The sequence below is a fragment of the Salvia splendens genome, chromosome 6, assembly GCF_004379255.2.
Source record: "Salvia splendens isolate huo1 chromosome 6, SspV2, whole genome shotgun sequence".
Taxonomy (NCBI): domain Eukaryota; kingdom Viridiplantae; phylum Streptophyta; class Magnoliopsida; order Lamiales; family Lamiaceae; genus Salvia; species Salvia splendens.
In genome coordinates, this window is record NC_056037.1 from 30,676,462 (window position 1) to 30,695,790 (window position 19,329).

A 19,329-nucleotide genomic window follows, 5' to 3' on the forward strand; every position below is an offset into this window, starting at 1 on the left:
TCAATTTTGGTTATAAATATATGATCAAAATACAAATTTGGTTCAAAACATTAACTTTTTGAAAAACAGGTTCATAACAAATGAAAATATCGCCGAAGTAGTCTTTTTTTTGACGATTCTGTTAAAAACTAACGGTCAACGCTAATTGCACAGCGGCATGACTGTTAGTTTTATGACGGAACCGTAAAAAATAGACCACTTCAACAAGGATTTCATTTGTTATGAACCTGTTTTTCAAAAAGTTAATGTTTTGGACCAATTCGTATTTTAGCCATATGTTTAGGACCAAGATTGACCTTTACTCTTAAAAAAAACAACATATACTCCATTTTGTAATTTCAACATATGAGTACTTGATAAATTAAAAAAAAACAACATATACTCCATTTTGTAATTTCAACATATGAGTACTAGATAAATTTCAAAATTTATGATATAATCAATAAAATCACTACTGAAGTTCAGTCCGACAGAAACCATTTATGTGTTCTGCAAGACTCAAATAGCACATAGTCAGCATCTCTTGTTTCAATATTTTATTGAAAACACCGCAAGAGTTGCATCACATTACCTACAAAAATAGGTGCAATAGTAATAAATAGGAGCATGATATTTATAGAATGCTATCAAACTACTAATGATCCAAGCATGCTATCAAACTACTTCTCGACAATGCAGTCTCTGTGAACAAACAACACCCCACAATATGCAAATGCAGAGACAACCCCATTTGCACCAACAACCACTTTAATTATAGTAATGGAGTCCAAGAAAATGGGACAGGCACAGGAAAAGTGAAAATCTGGTCCATTGAAAATGAAGCTGGTTGCAGAGATACTAACCGGGAATCTCTTCTACGTTGAGGTGGGAGAGAATGCCACTGTAGGCGACCTCAAGAAAGCAATTGGGAAACAAGAAAACCTACCTGGGGATAGCCTCATTCTGCTGCTCGATGCTGAGGAGCATTACTTGTTGGATAAAGACGAAGCTTCCCTCAAAGATTGTGGGGTTGAAGATAGCTCCCATATTTACATCTTCTTTCAAACCCAGGACAACATTGCTGCTTCTCCTTCGACTCCAAAGAACTCTTCGCGAACTCGTGAAGCCTAATAGTAGCTCCCACAAAATCTACCACTTTAGAGGTTAAGTGATACATATTTAAATTTTAGTCTAAATATGCGTTTGCTGTTCTTATAATAATCTAACCCTAAGTAAAAATAATGCAAAAAATGAAGAGTGTACACTAAACAAGAAAACTAGTATGATATATAGAAATTCATATATTCAAAAAACTACATTACATGAAACTAAGAGTCGAATATGGAGAAGGTTAAACTAATGTACCATAAGAAAACAGAGTTTGGAAGGAAAATGAGATGTTCCAAATGACATTTGGCAAAACAAACTTCATGACTTCAACTCTTCACTGAGATCCATCAGGAAATGGGTCCAGAGCATCTTGTTTGCCATTCAAGTAGAAATCTATAACAGCTTGCATTCTTGGATATTTATCAGGATGGTAATTAACGTGAACGATAACAGGCTTGATTTTTTTCAGAGTAGCATCTTTCCTCACGGTTTTGAAAAGGACCTTGCTGTTCATAAAAAGATAGAAATCCATAGTTCTCTTGGAAGCATGAAGCCCAGTATAACCAGGATGAGTTGGGAAGAAGAGCTCTTCGTTGAAAACAGCTTGATCCCAAGCATTTTCCCGAGCAAGCCTGCCAGCCACGCGATCTAGCAGCTCAATAGAAGGAACAGTGGGCCTTATATAAAAGAAACCGGAATTATAGACCCATATCCTCATTGTGTGAGCATATCGAGCCCAACCCATAGCAGGCTCATCAAAAACATCATCGAACCCATAAGCAGTCATATTATTGTGACCATCTGACATAGACTCCACATCAGAATCTCTATGCAAATGATCGAACGGATTCTGCATGAATATTATATCTACATCTGAAAGAAGAACACTATAGCCCAGCTGCAGAAATTCCCTCAGTATTCGAAATTTCAGACCTGATACAGCATGATTACCGCCACCCTTTCCAATAGCATCCACAGATTCATCTCGGTCCCTCTGATACACAGGGACGTCATTTGCCTTGCAGAACTCTAGAATCTCATCATCTAAAGCTACCACTAGGTAATTAGGAATCCCGGCTTTCTTAATGTTTGTAAACCAAAGTTCAAGCATTGCTTTGACATTTGAATTGGCAAGAGCAACTATAATCTCTTTCCTAACAGCAATCTCAGCCAAGATCTTTGCAAGTCTAGGGTTGACAGTTTCATCAGGAACAACAGTTGGATTTGTCCTTAGACTCTTAACAGTACCAAAGGGTCCAGCCTTATGTGGTTTACTAAGTCCCACAACTTGTTCGTGCGCATGTTGGTTCCCCTGCTCAGCCAACCGCATCTTTTCATTCAGCTCCCTCACTTGCCTCTTCAACTCGGCATTCTTATCGGATAACCTCCTAATATCTGACTTGAGAAGATCTATTTTTTCAGACGATTCACAAGATGCCGCATCAACCTATGCACCAATCCACACCATAAACAGAATTTTGATAAATTCGTATAAGACATAAGAAGATCAATCTATCGTTCACTACAACCTTCTAATATCTGGCTTGTTTATATCATAATTCACTGCCATCTACATTCATAAATTTGGTCCAATTCAACAAAAGAGATGCTAGCATACAAAGAAATTTAAAAACGAAACCTCAATATGATCTATTAAAACAAGCAAATGCAGAAAAAGTTAACTTCTCCCAGTCGTAAAAACATGATGAATAAGTAGGCAACAAAACCAAAATCGAGCTCATTGCCGCATCCAAACATGCATTTCTAGAAGTCACGAACAGAAAAACTTGTTTAAGCACATTCGCATGTAAGCTGAAAGTCCACACTAAGGAAAATCAATGGCGATAAACGAATTGAAATTGAAATAAAATAAAAGTAGAAAAAAAAGGTTTTGCACCTCCGAATTAGAATCGGAAACACGGCGGACTTGAATGGGCTGATTTGTGGAGAAGAATCCACGGGGAAACAAAAACGCGAACACGCATCCGACGGCTATTCCAATTCCAATCGCTGCCATAATCCGTGATCCACGCATTGATGACTGCAAATTCTTGTCTCGCCGCCCCAACGCCATTTCGAACTATCTCGATTTCCAGGAGATTTCAAAACAGCATCACGGAATTTGACTCAACCTTTAAACGAAACACAGAATTAATGATGTCACCCCAACATGAATTTTCTCCACATTGTCGTAATTACTGAAGATCTAGATTTGGGATTTGGCGCGAGTAACTTTACTCACTTTTTTTCTTTTTAGCATTGTCCAGTGGTTTTAGAGATTTGTAGAGAGAGAGAATAGTTGCGTGTTTCGCATTGTGTCCGTTCGATGGTGTGATTCTGTGCTGGCATAATGTTATTGGATGACATTTTCTAGACCATCTTCAATGTACAAAACTAAATCAAATGGATGTACTTTAAGAGCATCCACAATGGTGCGGAGCTCCCGCGCAGACACCCGACAGATTTTCCAAAAACACCTCCGGCCACGTCATAAGAACATCCCACTATACTGTCACTTCATAAGGACATCTCACTGCACAATGGCGGACATCCCGACGGACATCCACAATAAAAAAATCCCAAATTCACCAAATTGTAACACGAATACGGACGGAGAAAGTGCAATGATAATTTCATTAAATAAAAAAATGAAAAAAAGTATAGTTCAACAAAAAAAATTTAAACAAATTACATTATAAAATATCAACGTGCGCCCATCCGCGTCCATAGCTCTTCAATTATATCGTTCTAGAGTCGAATATGAGCTTGTTGTTGGCGCATGCCGGCAAATGCACAGACCCGATCGACAGCCACATGGGGTATCCCCATACGCATATTGGCGGTGGCCACGTCGTGGCTTGGACCGGCAGCATGAACATCATCATTGGCCCAATCAGTCAGTGCTGGACCTTCATCTTCGACAATCATGTTGTGCATGATAATACATGCGTACATGTCATTAGCGACGCTGTCAATATACCACAACCGTGATGGACCCTTCACTGCCGCCCATCGAGCCTAAAGCACACCAAATGCCCGCTCCACATCCTTGGGCGCTGACGTCCCGCAAAATAGATCTTCTTCTTGTCTGATGGGCATCTGATCGTCTTCACAAAGACGGGCCACATAGGGTATATCCCATCCGCCAAATAGTAGCCCATATTGTGCTGGTTGTCGTTGGCGACGAAACCGACAACCGCACCAACGATCATGCACTGCTCGTTGAAAAAGGGCGACGACTGGAGGACGTTGATGTCGTTGTTCGACCTGGCTACTCCAAAATACGCATGCCAAATCTACAGCCGGTAGTCAGCTACCGCTTCAAGGACAATCGTGGGATGCTTGCCTTTGAAGCCGGTAGTGTACACCCCTTTCCAGGGGGCGGGGCAGTTCTTCCACTCCCAATGCATACAATCTATGTTGCCCAACATTCTCAGAAACCCGTGCTGACTCCCGTGCATATCCATCAGAGCCTGGCAGACTTCGGGGGTAGGCTTCTGAAGATACCTATCCCCGAATATCTCCCTAACGCCCTTACAAAAATACTGTAGACATTCGCGGGCAGTCGACTCACCAATATGAAGGTACTCGTCGAACATGTCGGTCGAGACTCCGTACGCCAGCTGTCTGATTGCGGCAGTGCACTTCTGTATGGACGTGTGACCGGGTTTACCCACTGCATCCTCCCTGAACCTGAAATACTTGTATCGACGCTCTAAAGCGCTCACGATACGCATAAATAGCGGACGATGCATCCTAAAACGTCGCCGGAATAATTTATCCCCAAACCGCGGCTCCGGAGCGAAGTAGTCCTCATACAACCGATGGTGTGCAGTGATGTGGTCCCGGGGTACTATGGTTCAATGATGGATGGGGCTAGGTCCCGCCGGCTGCTGCTGCTGCTGCAAGGCCGCTTGTATCAAGCGATTTATCTCCCGGGACGTATAAGCCCGCACCTGTTGGTTAATTCGTCGCCGTATGTCATCAGCACCCCCACCACTACCACTACCACCACCACTAGCCATTTTTGATATGCTGATAGGAACGTAAAGAGAGAGAGAGAGAGAGAGAGACTCGTTAAAACAAGTGGTGCGAATGAAATAAAGTTCAACGAACCGTATATATAGAGTTTTTTTAAATATATAAATAAAAATCGGGACGTCAGCGCGGATATGCGGTGTCCGCAGCGGACGTCCGCATCCACGCCTCTCACGTTTAATGGCGGACGTCCTGCGCGGACACCCGACACTCTGGTCGGACGTCCGCCGGGAAATCCGCCATTGCGGATGCTCTAAAATCAATCTAATTTTTCATTTTTGAGTAAAAATATTTATAGTTTTTGAGTAAAAATATTTATTTTTAGATTTGCATTAATATAAAATAAAAAACTTTTTCAAATGTTATGAATAAAAAAATATAATATAGATAATATTCTTTTAAGTTTAAGTTTAGTATAAATGATTGGAGTAAAATTATAATATTTAACTGGACATATACACTAATATAAGTTTAAATTTAATGTAAATATTTGGAATTGTCCTCAATTTAATCACACGTTACTTGCTCCACTTCTCAAATTCTGACGACATATTTTTAGACCTCTGCCTAGTAATATAATGCCATCCATATCTTGTTATAGTCCCTCCAAAAATTTAGAAATTTGTATATGATACGAGTTTTAATGTTCAATTAATAAAGTAAAAGTGAGATTAAAAGAGTAAGAGAAAGAAGAGAGAAAAAAATGTTAGTAAAAGTAGTGTTAGTGGAAGATGGAATCCACATTTTTAGTAATTCAAAACTTTTATTATTTAGATTTTATTTAATTTTGAGGAATGGTCTAAAATAAAAAAATTAATCTATTTTTTAAGACAGGATGAAATATACTATAGTATGATTTGAAATCAAAATACAACATAAAATAGAATCTATGAAGTTTTAAGTGATTCTTAGTGATGGTGTTATCTGCCATACTTCTTTAATTGGCTCACAAGCCAGTATTTCAACTATATATGCGTTTTATGTACTACTATTTATAATTTGAACCTAGGCAAAAAAATGTTAATTATAATTCAGAAGGCATTGTTTGTGTTAGAGCTGACAAATCGTGCAGATTGGGTCGCTATCGGGTCAATCCAATATCGACCCAACCCAATAAGGTCAAACCCAATCCAACCCGAAATCATCGTGTTCTTATCGGGTCCCAACCCAACAATTTCGTGTCAGATTCGTGCGGATTTCGTGTCATCCAAAGATATCTGCCCTCTTTTAATGATAGTAAGTTACTACACGATAACGACCGAAACATGATATTATATAATTAAAATTTGATATTACACGATAAAAATAAGATATTACAAAACTAAAATAATTAATTTAAATAATTTTTAAATCCAAATAATAAAATTAAAGTATATTAAAATTAAATATAAATAAAAAATTAAAATAATTATTGTTAATAAAATTTAAGTATGCAGTAATATATTTTTATTATGAAAAATAATTAATAATAGTATAATCATATTTTTACTAATAAAAATAAAGTATAATATTTTTTAATTAATAAAAATAATTAAAATTTAAGTTTAATATATTATTTTAATTAATAAAAATAATCAAAATATTATTTCGGTATACCGAAGTTCGGTACGATTTACCGAAATTTCGGTACTGTAACAGTATAGATATTATCCATACCGAAATTTCGGTATACCGAAACTTTCGATACGGTAGCGTTATGAAATTCTTTCATATCGATATTTTTGATACAATAACGATACAAAATTTTTGATACAATATATCGTATCGACCCACCCTAATTGAGGTGGAACCCATTCTGTAACAGTATAGATATTATCCATACCGAAATTTTGGTATACCTAAACTTTCGATACGGTAGCGTTATGAAATTCTTTCATATCGATATTTTTGATACAATAACGATACAAAATTTTTGATACAATATATCGTATCGACTCACCCTAATTGAGGTGGAACCCATTCTCCACTAACAATACTTTAAATACCTTTTCTCTCTATCTCTCTCTTAGTTTATCAATTTTGCATTAAAACTCATGCCGAACCTAAAACACATATTCTTTGGGAATGGAAGGAGTACTATACTGCGTTGGTTCCCTTTGTATAGATAAAATTTCCAGGATCATAAGGAATTACATATAATTCCTACTTACTAACGATGTAAAGTCATTTGATATAGTACTCCATTCGTCCCACAAGAATATACACTCTTTCATTTTTAGTCCGTCCCACAAGAATATGCACTTTCTAATTTTAGAAACTCTTTTCTATACAACGAGGTGTGACTCATTTCCCACTAGCAATGCTTTAATTACTTTTTCTCTCTATCTTTTTTTTACTTTACCAATTTTACATTAAAACTCACGCCGAACTCAAAGTGTATATTCTTTGGGAACGGAAGAAGTATTTCTTTATGACATTCCCGCTCAAATTAAGTGACCTGATTATTAGTGGCGGAATCAAGTGTTATAGTTGTACCCCCAAATTTCATAGTACTACTATTTTCAGTGTATATTTATATAAACCCTTTGGTAGTCCAATGGAAACTCGCTTGAATTTTCTACCATTTTTCAGTGTATATTTATATAAACCCTTTGGTAGTCCAATGGAAACTCGCTTGAATTTTCTACTATGAATAATGAGAGGAATGGACACTTACTTCAAATATGTGTTGTGCATAATCCAAGAATTCAAAACTCCACTCTTGTTTTATGTTACAGATTAAATAACTTAATTAAACAACTTAAATTTGTTCAAATTAATGAAAATCACACACATAATATTTTATGCAACAAAACTAAAAAAGTTCACTCAGCAGTGATATTCGATTTGCAAGATTAAATCACATGATTAACTTTGTATTATATTTGATTCATGAAATTGAAGCTCATGACTTAATCCTAAATTATATCTTACTATTTTATTTAGAAAATTTAACACCACTTTTTAATATAGATAAATATATAGTAAAACTGCATAGATTTCCTTGTAAACTATACCGTGATCACATTTGTGATCCCTATAAAATAATAATACCTCCAAAAATTTCTAAACCATGAGGTAATATATCGTATATATGACAGTCCCTTTTTCACTTGTTTGATTTATTTGGACCAAAATGCCTCTCGGTTTTAATGGCTAATTTGGACTTTTTTGACGTTCTAGTATTTGTAGCCATTATTTTTGAAAATGATGTTTAAAAACCACTTTATTTGTCCGCTATTTATAATCTCCATATATTTTAAGAAATTGTTTAATTTTACAAAAAAAATATAGAGAAAAATTAATGGAATGTAACAAATAATATATAACCAATAATGTTATGAAATCACCCCTACATGGATCTTGAGTTGCAAACCTCAAATAATTGTAAATTTAAAATGGATTAATCGATCAATTGTATAGTTCGGGCATCCAATTCCAGACCAGCAACCCAATCTTATCATTTCTCTAAAATAAATAAAACGTGCGACCACAAATTTAATTTAATTTAATTTTCAGCAGACTGCTTTATTAGCTAATCCTATATTCCCTGTAATATTTCGACAATGATACGTACCAATAATAAAACCTTACGTAGAGTAAATAATTCACGTCTCTTTGTCATGATTAATCAACTAAAGTAAACCGACAGAGACAACTGGATGCCAACAAAAATACTACTACTACTATACTAGTATAAACAATAAAGTTGTTCATAACTTAAATTGTTTACTAGTACAAATGTTTGGATATCGAAAGCAGTGGATTTATCAAACCAAGAAAGAAGAACTTATCAGTAAATACTTGTTAATTTCAAACACAATCTTAATTAAAATTTACTTGTTTGTATTTTTAGTAGCAAACGATCCATTAGAGAATTGCACATAAAGCTTATTATATGACATCAAGTGACACAAAAACAAGAAAATTGGAAATCAATGAATCAAGGGCAAAAGACGACGCTATAGCTGGTGGAGGGCGGGCACTCGAAGGTGCTGGTGGGGTCATCCTCCGGGTACGTGAAGGCGTCGCGGCACCGGATCTTGAAAAACCTCGACAGATCGGTCGGCCGGCACGCCCCTGAGTGGCAGCAATACTGCGTCGTTTTGAAGACGGTGCACGGGTTGTGGCAGCCCCCGGGCGCCTTCAGCGCGGCCGGGCACTGGGCCACGATGTCGGCCGCGCAGCGGATGGGCCGGGTGCACCCGTTGTTGGTGGGCCGGAACTCCATGGGCACGTTGAAGCCCTCCAAGACCGAGATGTCGTAGTAGTCCTTGTGGTTGAAGGTGTTGAGGCCGTACTCCGCCTGGGTGTGCGGCGGCGCGCCGTGGGTCTTGCAGTCGAGCTCCCCGCCGCAGTCGCCGGTCAGGCAGCTGCCGCGGCCGCTCGCGTCGAAGCTGCAGTTGGTGCGGGCCCAGATTTTGGTCAGGTGGGGGCCTTTGGGGAGGCCCAGGGTCCACGTCTGCCCCGAGTCGAGGCGCCGGCCCCCGCCCGGGATGGAGGCCGGCCAGATGGTGTAGGGGCACTTGTTCTGTATTGTGAAGATGATTGCATGGCTTTGGAGGAAGAAGAGAAAAACAAGAGAGAGGCTGATTTTCAAACTCATTTTTATTTTGCTATGGTTGGCTGATACTTGTACATTTATACAAGTTGTGTTGTTGGATTCTTTTTCCATGTGTAACAAAATAAACAAATGATATGTTTGTTGTTTCAAAAAGATGTTAATTTAGTCAAGAATTGGGGACGATTCCATTATCTATAATGTTTCCTACTTTAGTTAATATATCTACCTAACCAATTTTAGTTCATTTCAAGCTGATATAAATCTGAAAAAGTGATGCCTTTGACCACATTATTAGATCGAGATATATACCAAGATTAATCTATATAATTTTATTGATTTTAGGACTTAAGTTAGGCATCGCGAATTATAATTTATTGAAGTATTGAGTAAATTTGAATTATTAAAATACAGTAATTATATTTTATCTTCGTGCACTATCATAATCGCTTAGTGAAATAAATTAGGATATAATTATCTATATATTTACATAATGAAGTCCAAAAAGTTGACTGGTTGGTTGAATTCGCAAACTAACAAAGGTTTGAATTTTATGCAATTAGCCGCCCTAGTTGTAAAGCAGCCGGGTCCACAGAATATAATTATTTTTTACAGAATTAAAGTATTTTACAATTTTTTTATTTTATTTTCCTATTGAAAGCGTGAATATCCATTTTTTTACGTTTCTGGTTTAATTATATTTGTCGAGAAATTGTGTTCCCACTGCAACGTTTAAATATTAAACGTTGAAATCATTTTAATCACAAGACATTGATTGCATTATTTGTGGCTCGTATGTTTGTCATCTGTATATACGACTGTCGTTTTAGTTGTATGCATCTTTTTATGATTGTGACGTCCATTAATCAGTGCTCTACAATTTATAAATCGGCTCGGTAACATAACAACCTAAAATATCTCGTGTTTGATATATTTCTTTTTCCTCAAAATGTTTTCTTCTACTGCATATTCTTTCATACTTAAGTATTAGGGATATGATACATCACCCAGGCTTATGAATATTGCAATCCATTTCTTTTAGATATAGAATTTAAGAAAATAGATTTTAGTAAAGAGATATTGGCCCGTGGAACTTTTAAAAAGTTAGGGTTTTCCCATGAACTTTTAATTTGACAAATAATATCACGAACTTTATCCGAAGTTGTTATTTCTCATCAACGAAAAAATTCTTGGTATATTAATGGATTGAAGAACAATTTTGGAGGGTGTATTTCAAACTATCCTCAAAGACTTGGAGTATTAGTTACAGTTAATTTGGCATAAATTATTTTTGTGTATGCAAAAGTCTAAAAAGATTTATATTATGAATAAGATGGGAGCATTTTCTTAAGACAAAAGTAAATAGTAGCCACAGCTTGAAAATTATTACTAGTATTAGTATAAAAATACAAGCTAACCAATGCTTGAAAAAGAAGCTTGGGTAATTTAAATTTAAAACTACTGCAAATTCGTTTCAACTCTTACAATGTAGTTTAACAAAATTGCTTGAGCAGATAAATTATTGCTGCAGTTGCTTTGTGAAGAGGGATTAAAACTCCTCACTAAAAAAAAGCATTTACAACCTGTTTCAACACAAATATATTTGCAATTTCCTAGCTAACCAACTGACTGAATGTCTGAATCTATCCCATCATGATTCTATTGCTAACCACCTTAAATCCTAAAACAGATGGACTAACTTTCTTTCCTTTCTTCCCCTTCTTCTTTCGTTCCCGCCACACCAAATATCTCTGACCCCAATCTATCAACAAAGCGCCATATGCCTTGTCGTTGTTCTGGCTTTTCAAGGCAACTTCAAGAACATCCGCAGGCAAAAGGTCTTTGTAAGAAACTTGTCGATGAACTCGTGGTCAGGATGAAATGAACCAAGATTCTCTATCAGAAGTATTTCCGCATCCCCTCTTGATTGTTTCAAACAAAATTCCAGGAAACAAGAAATAATGGAGGGGATACAAAACACTGGGAAGGGGGAGGGGAGAAGTAATTGTAATTATTTCAAGTATATCTATCTCTCTCAAGCAAAACCAGAAAATGCATAGAGAGCAGAAATCACAATAGGTACCTTTTGATCCTACAAGTCTGGTGCACTACTCTCACACCATTCCTTGAAGTCCATGCCTCTGTCACAGTATAGACAGATGAATTTCAGCATTACTCCCCTTTCCTGCTTTGAGAAATAAATAAACTAAAGCCAATAACAAAATTGTGTGCCTGAATTTTTGTTCAGAGAGGACTGAGTCGAGGAGGCAGCTGAAGAAAATGAATTCTCAACAGGCCTTCCACCGATGGATTTCTGTCGGTTCAATGGACCTCCAGTATTTCCTTTCACAGGTGGGGTTTTGCAACCCAAACTGCCCTGTGTTCCAAGTTGAGGATAATCTGGCCTGCAAGAAATAGAGTAGAAACTCGAATCACATAATCTAGAATGCATGTCATCAGCCAAACTTTATGCAGAAATCAATATCAATAACACTGATAGGGATATATTTTACCATTGACACTAGTATATTATTGTACTAAAACAATAGAGATAGTTCAAAGTGCATCTCTATTCTCTATAAGGAAAATAGTCTTAAAAATCATCTGATTTTTTCAAGAGAGATAATTGGTTATTTCCTGTTGTGCCATTAAAGAAATTACCAGATTCCAACTCTTTAACCAGATTATCAAAATAACAACCCTTCATCTAGGACCTAACATCATATCTGTTCAACAAACAATTGACATGCAAATTATACTTGCAAAAATATGGGCTGCAAGGTCAGTGCAACCATCACCTCATCGGTTCAATGGACCTCCAGTATTTCCAGCTGTATTAGCAAATGCAGGAGATACATAAAGCACCTTAGCTCTGAAGAAAATAAACAAGATAAAACACATGACTCACAAATCTCCCATTAAGGGTTCGGAGTGCTAGCGAAGTGCGGCCAACGCCCTTAACCTAGCACGTGAGCAAGGTGGCTGCAGTTATGTGACTCCTTAGGAACTGTGGAAAGCGAAGAAATCTATGTATTCATACCTCAAAATGTGAGGGAGCTTAGAAAAGGTGGAAGTGCCTCATTTGCAATTAGTGTAAGAAAGATAAAGACATAGAACCATCTGATTTAATTCATTTTCAAGTGTCAAACAAAATCTCTACCCTTATTTCATAGTACAACACACTGAGAGAGTTTTAGATACAAAGCTACAAAAATGAGGATGTTGAATTCCATTCATCAATCCTCTCATTTTTTCTCCCTCCGTTCCATAGTAATAGAGTCATTTTGCTATTTTGGTACGTTCCATAGTAATAGAGTCATTTCCCTTTTTAGTAAAAGTCAACCCATTTTTCCACACCTACATTACTCTCTCTTACTTTTTTCCTCTCTTCATCTCTCTACCTTTTTTATTGTACACTTTATTCTCCCTTTACTTAACTTACCTAACACAATTTTTCTTAATCTTCGTGCCGAAAAGAAACGCCTCCATTACTATGAAACGGATGGAGTATATGTTTGCCTCCATTACCCAAAAATTGCAAAGCTAATAGAAGAAATGGCACCAAATCTATCAGAATGGTTCAAATTGTACAATAAAACTATGTACCTGATGCATTGTCCACTTTCTGCAAACTATAAATGTGGGGCAAAAGAGATTTTGTTCTTGGATAAAGATGACAGTTTAGGTCATAACCAGCAGATTTCATTCTGTCAAGAAGCTCCAAAGCAACTATCACTTTATCCTTAGATTTGAGAAGCGCTCCGACTAGACTGTTACAGACTCGTGGTCTCAGTCTGTAGCCTCTCTGCAGGGTGTAGAGAAAGACATTGACTGCTTTCTTGAGTTCTCTTTTGAAGCAGAGCGAATCACCAGCACACACGAAGGGGGAGAAACAGGCACATTGAACTCCTCAAGAGCGTAGAACGCCTTCTGAGCCTCATCTGCTTGTTTAGTCAGGCAAAGTCCGGTCAGCCATATGTCATATATTGTTGAATCAAAATCTGCCAACTTGATATCCATCTCAAGTAAGTATCTCACAGCTTGCTCAAATTCACCCTTCTCAAAACATTCTTCAATTGATTGTAATACTTCATCCTTCACACCAGCTCTGTTCTTCAAGTACTTCAACCAGAAACTACTTGTGACGGACGTCTGCCTCTTCCTGCTAGACCAACTCATGAATGTCTTGTACACAGACGAGCTAGGTTTGCATCCATTTGCATTCGTTTGTTCAAAGAGCTTATACGCATCACCATCTCTGTCAACCTTTTGAAGCGCATATATGAGCGTTGCATATGTTACAGAATCCGGGGACAAGCCCTTGAGCTGGAGCTCCTCCAAGAGCTTTAGAGCAATATTGATGTGCCCGGCGCTGCACATGCCGTAGATCAACGAGTTGTACTTCTGCACATTTGGGACAACCCCACTGGCAGCAAGCTTCTTCAGAAGCTTGTAAGCTTTCAAAACCGAGCCAAACTCCATCATATCTTCAACCTTCTTTTATAAGCTCGCAGTATCAAGGATGCGATCAGCACCTTGAGAGAGGCAAAGAAACAATGACGGGCTCCTGCCAACTTCCATTTTATAAAGCATAAGTTGTGCCTCCTCGAGCTTCCCTGCCTTGCACAGCCCATCAATCAGGGCATTGAACGTCACAACTGAAGGCGAACATCCTAGCTTCTGCATGTTGTTAAAAATCTGCTGAGCCTCTACCAGCACACCATTTCTGCAGAAAGCACGGATAAGAATAGTGTAAGTGCACATGTTAGGGAGCTGATTGTTCTGGGAGATCTCTAGCTTGAGAGATTCAGCATCATCTAGCAACCCTAAGTCGCTAAACCCCTTGATCAACACATTATAACATTGAGTGTCGGGAACTATGCCTCTCCATATCATATCCCTTAACATATTCATTGCATCATTCATCCTTTCTGAAACAACACCTCTGCCTCACTAAATCTGTTGGCTTTCACCAACCCATCAATCAGACAGCAAAACCCCTTTATCCCAACATCATACTTGTCATCTTGAAATGATTTCAAGAGCATGTTTGCATCCACTACTCACCATCTCATTAAACAGATTATATGCATCACTAGTCCTCTTTATTTTGCACAGCCCTGATATAACCACTGTGTATGTGATCTTATTTGGCGAAATCCCTCTGCTAGTCATTTCTTCAAACAGATTGGGGTCAGCCTCAGTCATCCCATTCTTGCACAGCCCATCAATCAAAACGTTGAACGTATCGCATCTCATATCAACATTCAACTTAATCATCATGTTATAAACTGCCAGTGCCAATAATATCACATTCTCCTTAACCAAAACATGAAGAATCACATTGCAAGCAAATAAATTCGGCTTACAATCATAATCCTTCATCCTACCGAATGCATCCACCGCTCTCTCCGCGTTTTTCAATCTCCAGTAACCCAAAATCAAGACCGCAAACGCATCTGCTGAAATGCCCATCTTCTCATTCCTCAACACATCAAGAACGCCCCATCACAAATCCAACGAATTCCCATTCCCGGAGCTCAAAAGCATGCCAACCATCAGCTTATTCGAGAAGCTACTTCGCAAATGCGCCGTATCGGAAGCCCATACGAAGAATCGGAAGCTGATAATCGGTACCTTGTTCGATTGGAGGACAGAAATGACGACTTCGCGATTGAGCAACGGAGATAGCTCGGCGAGAGCGGGCTCGAAAGGGCGTTCAGAGTTGATGAGGGCGAGCACTTTGTTCGAGATGGAATCGTCGAGAGCATTGTTGGGAAACGAAGAGAAGTTGGATTTGGCAGTTAAATGTTGTGCCCGAATTGCACGGAAGATTTGGGGATGGAGAAATGTCTGCATCACCTTGCCTTGTCTTGTCTCAGTAAAGGGTCTGTTTTTTAAATCAATGATTTCCAGATCGTTTTCGCATCCCGGTCAAATGGGAAGTCATGATCCAATAAGTCCATCACTACGCTGTCTCTATATTGTCCCTTAAACCGTCCTTTAATTACTATTTGACCACTATTTGAGGGCCCACTGTCCTTTTTTCCTCCATCCCTTAACTAAGGGACGGAACCTGCAACGCTCCGTCCCTTATTCCGTCCCTTAATTACTATTCATTCAATTTTATTTTTATTTTTTTTCCAACCCAATTCAATTTAAACAAACACAATTCATTAAAATTAAAACAACATTACAACATAAAATAAAAATACAACTTAAAATTTTAAAAAAATATATAATTAAAATCTTAAAAAAATAAAAATGACATAATTTAAAATACAATTTTATATGGACATCCTTGAATGTTTTATGTTTCACTTTCGATGTGGGACAAAAATACAACCGTCCCTCGCCCCGTCCCGTAGCCCGTCCCCAGCCCGTCCCGTAGCCCGTATCCGCGAGACAAGGGACGCGCCGGCCCGTCACGCGCCCGGGCGACGTGGCGCCCCCCCGATGCATGCGTGACGCCCACTCGCTGGCCCGCGAGTGGGCGTCGTCACGGATGACGCAATAATTCATTTTTTAAAAAAAAAATTGATTTTTTTTAACAAAAATTGAATTTTAATAAAAAAATTCAAACGGTAATGTTACCGTTAATTTTTTATTTTCTTTTTTTTAAAATTTTATTTATTTACTCTATAAATAATCCTATTTCATACTCATTTCACACACAAACACACATCTATTACTCTCAAATTCTCTCATCACTCCAATTTCCATCTTAAATCAACTCAAACAAATAGATCCTTTTAAGCAAATGCGTCAATTAATGGAACAATCACTTGAAGAAGATCGACGACGAGAGGCGGAGGAAGCCGCGCCACCCCCACGACGCTCCCGGAAGTACATCAATCGGAACCGGAAGGAAGCCGTCGCACGGTTAGTGAACGACTACTTCTGCGATAACCCGATTTGGGGAGATACCTACTTCCGTCGCCGTTTCCGCATGAGTAAACCGCTATTTCTCCACATAGCGAATACTTTGGCGGCCAGGGAAGAGTTCTTCCTAGAAGGGTTCGATGCGGTCGGCCGTCCCAGCCACACGACGCTGCAGAAATGTACTGCAGCCATCCGTCAGCTTGCGACTGGACAAACGGCCGACATATTCGACGAATACCTCCACATCGGAAACACCACTGGGCGCATGTGCTTGCTCAACTTCTGCAGAGGCGTCCGGGCAGCCTTCAGTGACGAATTTCTCCAGAGGCCAAGCACGGACGATTGTCAGTTCCTCCTCAACCTGCATGAACAAGTGCACGGATTCCCCGGGATGCTTGGCAGTGTCGATTACATGCACTGGCAATGGAAGAATTGCCCGGTGGCTTGGAGGGAGTCCTACACGAGCGGCCACAAAGGCACCCACCCAACCGTTGTACTCGAGGCCGTTGCCGACTACCGGCTTTGGATCTGGCACGCGTACTTCGGGGTCCCTGGCTCGAACAACGACGTAAACGTGCTCCACCAGTCCGGTCTCTTTACCGAAGTTTTGGATGGTAAAGCGCCGGCCATCAACTTTGTCGCCAACAACCGGCTGTATAAAATGAGGTACTATCTCGCCGACGGCATCTACCCGAAGTGGCCGACCTTCGTGAAGACGTGCGGCAGGCCTGCGAACCCAAAGCAGGCTCTTTTTGCGCAGAAGCAGGAGGCTGCGCGCATGGATGTGGAGAGGGCGTTCGGGGTTCTCCAAGCGCGCTTCAACATCATCAAAGCCCCGGCTCGTTCCTGGTTCATGGAGAGCATGGTCGACATCATGTATACGTGCATAATCTTGCACAACATGATTGTCCGAGACGAAGGACCCGATGCGGGAAATTGGTTCGACCCCGAATCTCCCGGAAGCTCAACCGCAAGTAGTCCGCCGCGAAGTGGAGCGCATCCGTCTATACAAGAACGGTTGGCTATTCGGGCAAGGACACGCGACTCTAGCGCCCAAACCCAACTCCAAGAGGATCTAATTGAGCACATTTGGAAAAACTTTGGCGGAGAAGATTAAATTATGTTATTTTTTATTTTTTTAGAATTTTAATTATGTCTTTTTTTCTTTTGTTTAAGTTTAAGTTGTGATGTTGTTTTAATTTTAATGAATTGTGTTTGTTTAAATTTAACTGAGTTGTAAAAAAAATAAAAAATGAAATTGAATGAATAGTAATTAAGGGACGGAGCGTTGCAGGTTTCGTCCCTTAGTTAAGGGATGGAGGAAAAAAGGACAGTGGGGTCCTCAAATAGTGGTCAAATAGTAGTTAAGGGACGGTATAGAGACAGCGTAGTGGATGGTCTAATATCGTTTTAGCGGTTAAAACATGTCAGGAAATTGAGAACATAGAATGCAATAAAATGAAAAGTGACTGGAAATAGTTAATGGAATGTGAGTCATACTTTTATATGGTACTAATTTAGGATGCGCGACACACGACTTGTATAATAATAAGATGAATATAAAATTATGTGCTCTCTTCTTCGTCTATGAATAATAACCTCAGTTTGATTTAGTACAAGTTTTAAAAAAAATAATGGAAAGTTATTAAAAAAATATAATGTAAGATGAGTCATACTTTTATATATTAGCCATCGCGGAATGCGCGACACACGACTTTTACAATAATCAGATGAGTACATAATTATGTGCTCCCTTCGTCTGCGAATAATAAACTCAGTTTGATTTAACACAAGTTTTAAAAAAAAGTTAGGAACGTGAATAAAAAAAGGTAATGAAAGATGAGTCATACTTATATATTTTGTTTTATAATAAAATGTGAACCATATAAAGTTAATGTAATATGTGGTCCATTATCAAAAGTAATAAAGAAGTAAAAGCAAATGAGACATTTATTAGTGGACATATGAAAATGACAAAATGAGACAATTATTAATGGACGAATGGAGTATTGTTAATAACTACTTCCTCTGTCCCATTAAAAATGAAATGTTTTCTGGGTTGTTCCATTAAAAGTGGAACGTGTCTTAAAATTGAAACAACATCGACTACTTTTTCATCTCTCATACTTTATTCTCTCATTAACTCACAAGATAACATTACATAAAATCCCATATAAAAAAGCAAATGTTTCATTTCCAATGGAACGGAGGGAATCTGAGTTTTAGTATTTTATATATAGTACAAAGTATTTCAATTAGTTTATATTACTTCAAATTCGCTACGTAGAATATATATTAAATTTAACTTTATTAGCACTCTTTCCATAAGATAAAATCACTGACATCGTTGAAGAATTATGGATAATCGACATAGCAACATGGAAGTATAATGCTAACATTATCACTTGTAAGAACTTATGCTTCCAATATATAAGCACATTAGCAATAATAAAATGAATAGATTACACATTATTACTATATATATTTTTAAACTGTCTATTTAACTTTTATATACTTTTAAAATTTAATTTATGAAAGCTCAATAATATTGAATATATACAATAAGAAAGTGTGGTCTAACTTTTTAATTGGTTGGATCGTTTATTCTTAAGTTTGGTTTAGGTTGGTCCTTCATTTATATTTCTTCCTACTAACGCATTGTAAAATGTTTAAATATATGATTTAATTAGTTTAGAAATACATAATTGTCAATTTTCAAAATATTTCAATTTTACATGCTTAATATTATAGTACGATAGTATGTAATGGATAAATAAAAG

General features: G+C 38.0%; 2 protein-coding genes and 1 pseudogene across 3 annotated transcripts; all 3 read right to left on the reverse strand.

The window, feature by feature from the left end:
- Positions 1–532: 532 nt before the first annotated feature.
- LOC121808524 (arabinosyltransferase RRA3-like) lies at positions 533–3,405 on the reverse strand. 2 transcript variants are annotated; one of them, XR_006052223.1, is made up of 3 exons: positions 2,987–3,405; positions 1,345–2,536; positions 533–1,106 (listed from the first exon to the last, which is right to left on the reverse strand). XR_006052223.1 is itself a non-coding variant. In XM_042209062.1 (2 exons), exons 1-2 carry the CDS (start codon positions 3,161–3,163, stop codon positions 1,424–1,426), a joined length of 1,290 nt encoding a protein of 429 aa, XP_042064996.1. In that variant the 5' UTR covers positions 3,164–3,405; the 3' UTR covers positions 1,245–1,423. The 2 variants fall into 2 exon arrangements, 1 of the variants encoding a protein (XP_042064996.1); XM_042209062.1 differs by lacking the exon at positions 533–1,106 and having other exon boundaries at positions 1,245–2,536.
- A 5,526-nt stretch (positions 3,406–8,931) lies between these two features.
- Positions 8,932–9,753, reverse strand: LOC121808525 (protein P21-like). The gene has a single exon (XM_042209063.1). It carries the CDS (start codon positions 9,710–9,712, stop codon positions 9,050–9,052), a length of 663 nt encoding a protein of 220 aa, XP_042064997.1. The 5' UTR covers positions 9,713–9,753; the 3' UTR covers positions 8,932–9,049.
- Positions 9,754–11,139: 1,386 nt separating this feature from the next.
- Positions 11,140–15,543, reverse strand: LOC121806963 (annotated as a pseudogene).
- Between the last annotated feature and the right edge of the window lie 3,786 nt (positions 15,544–19,329).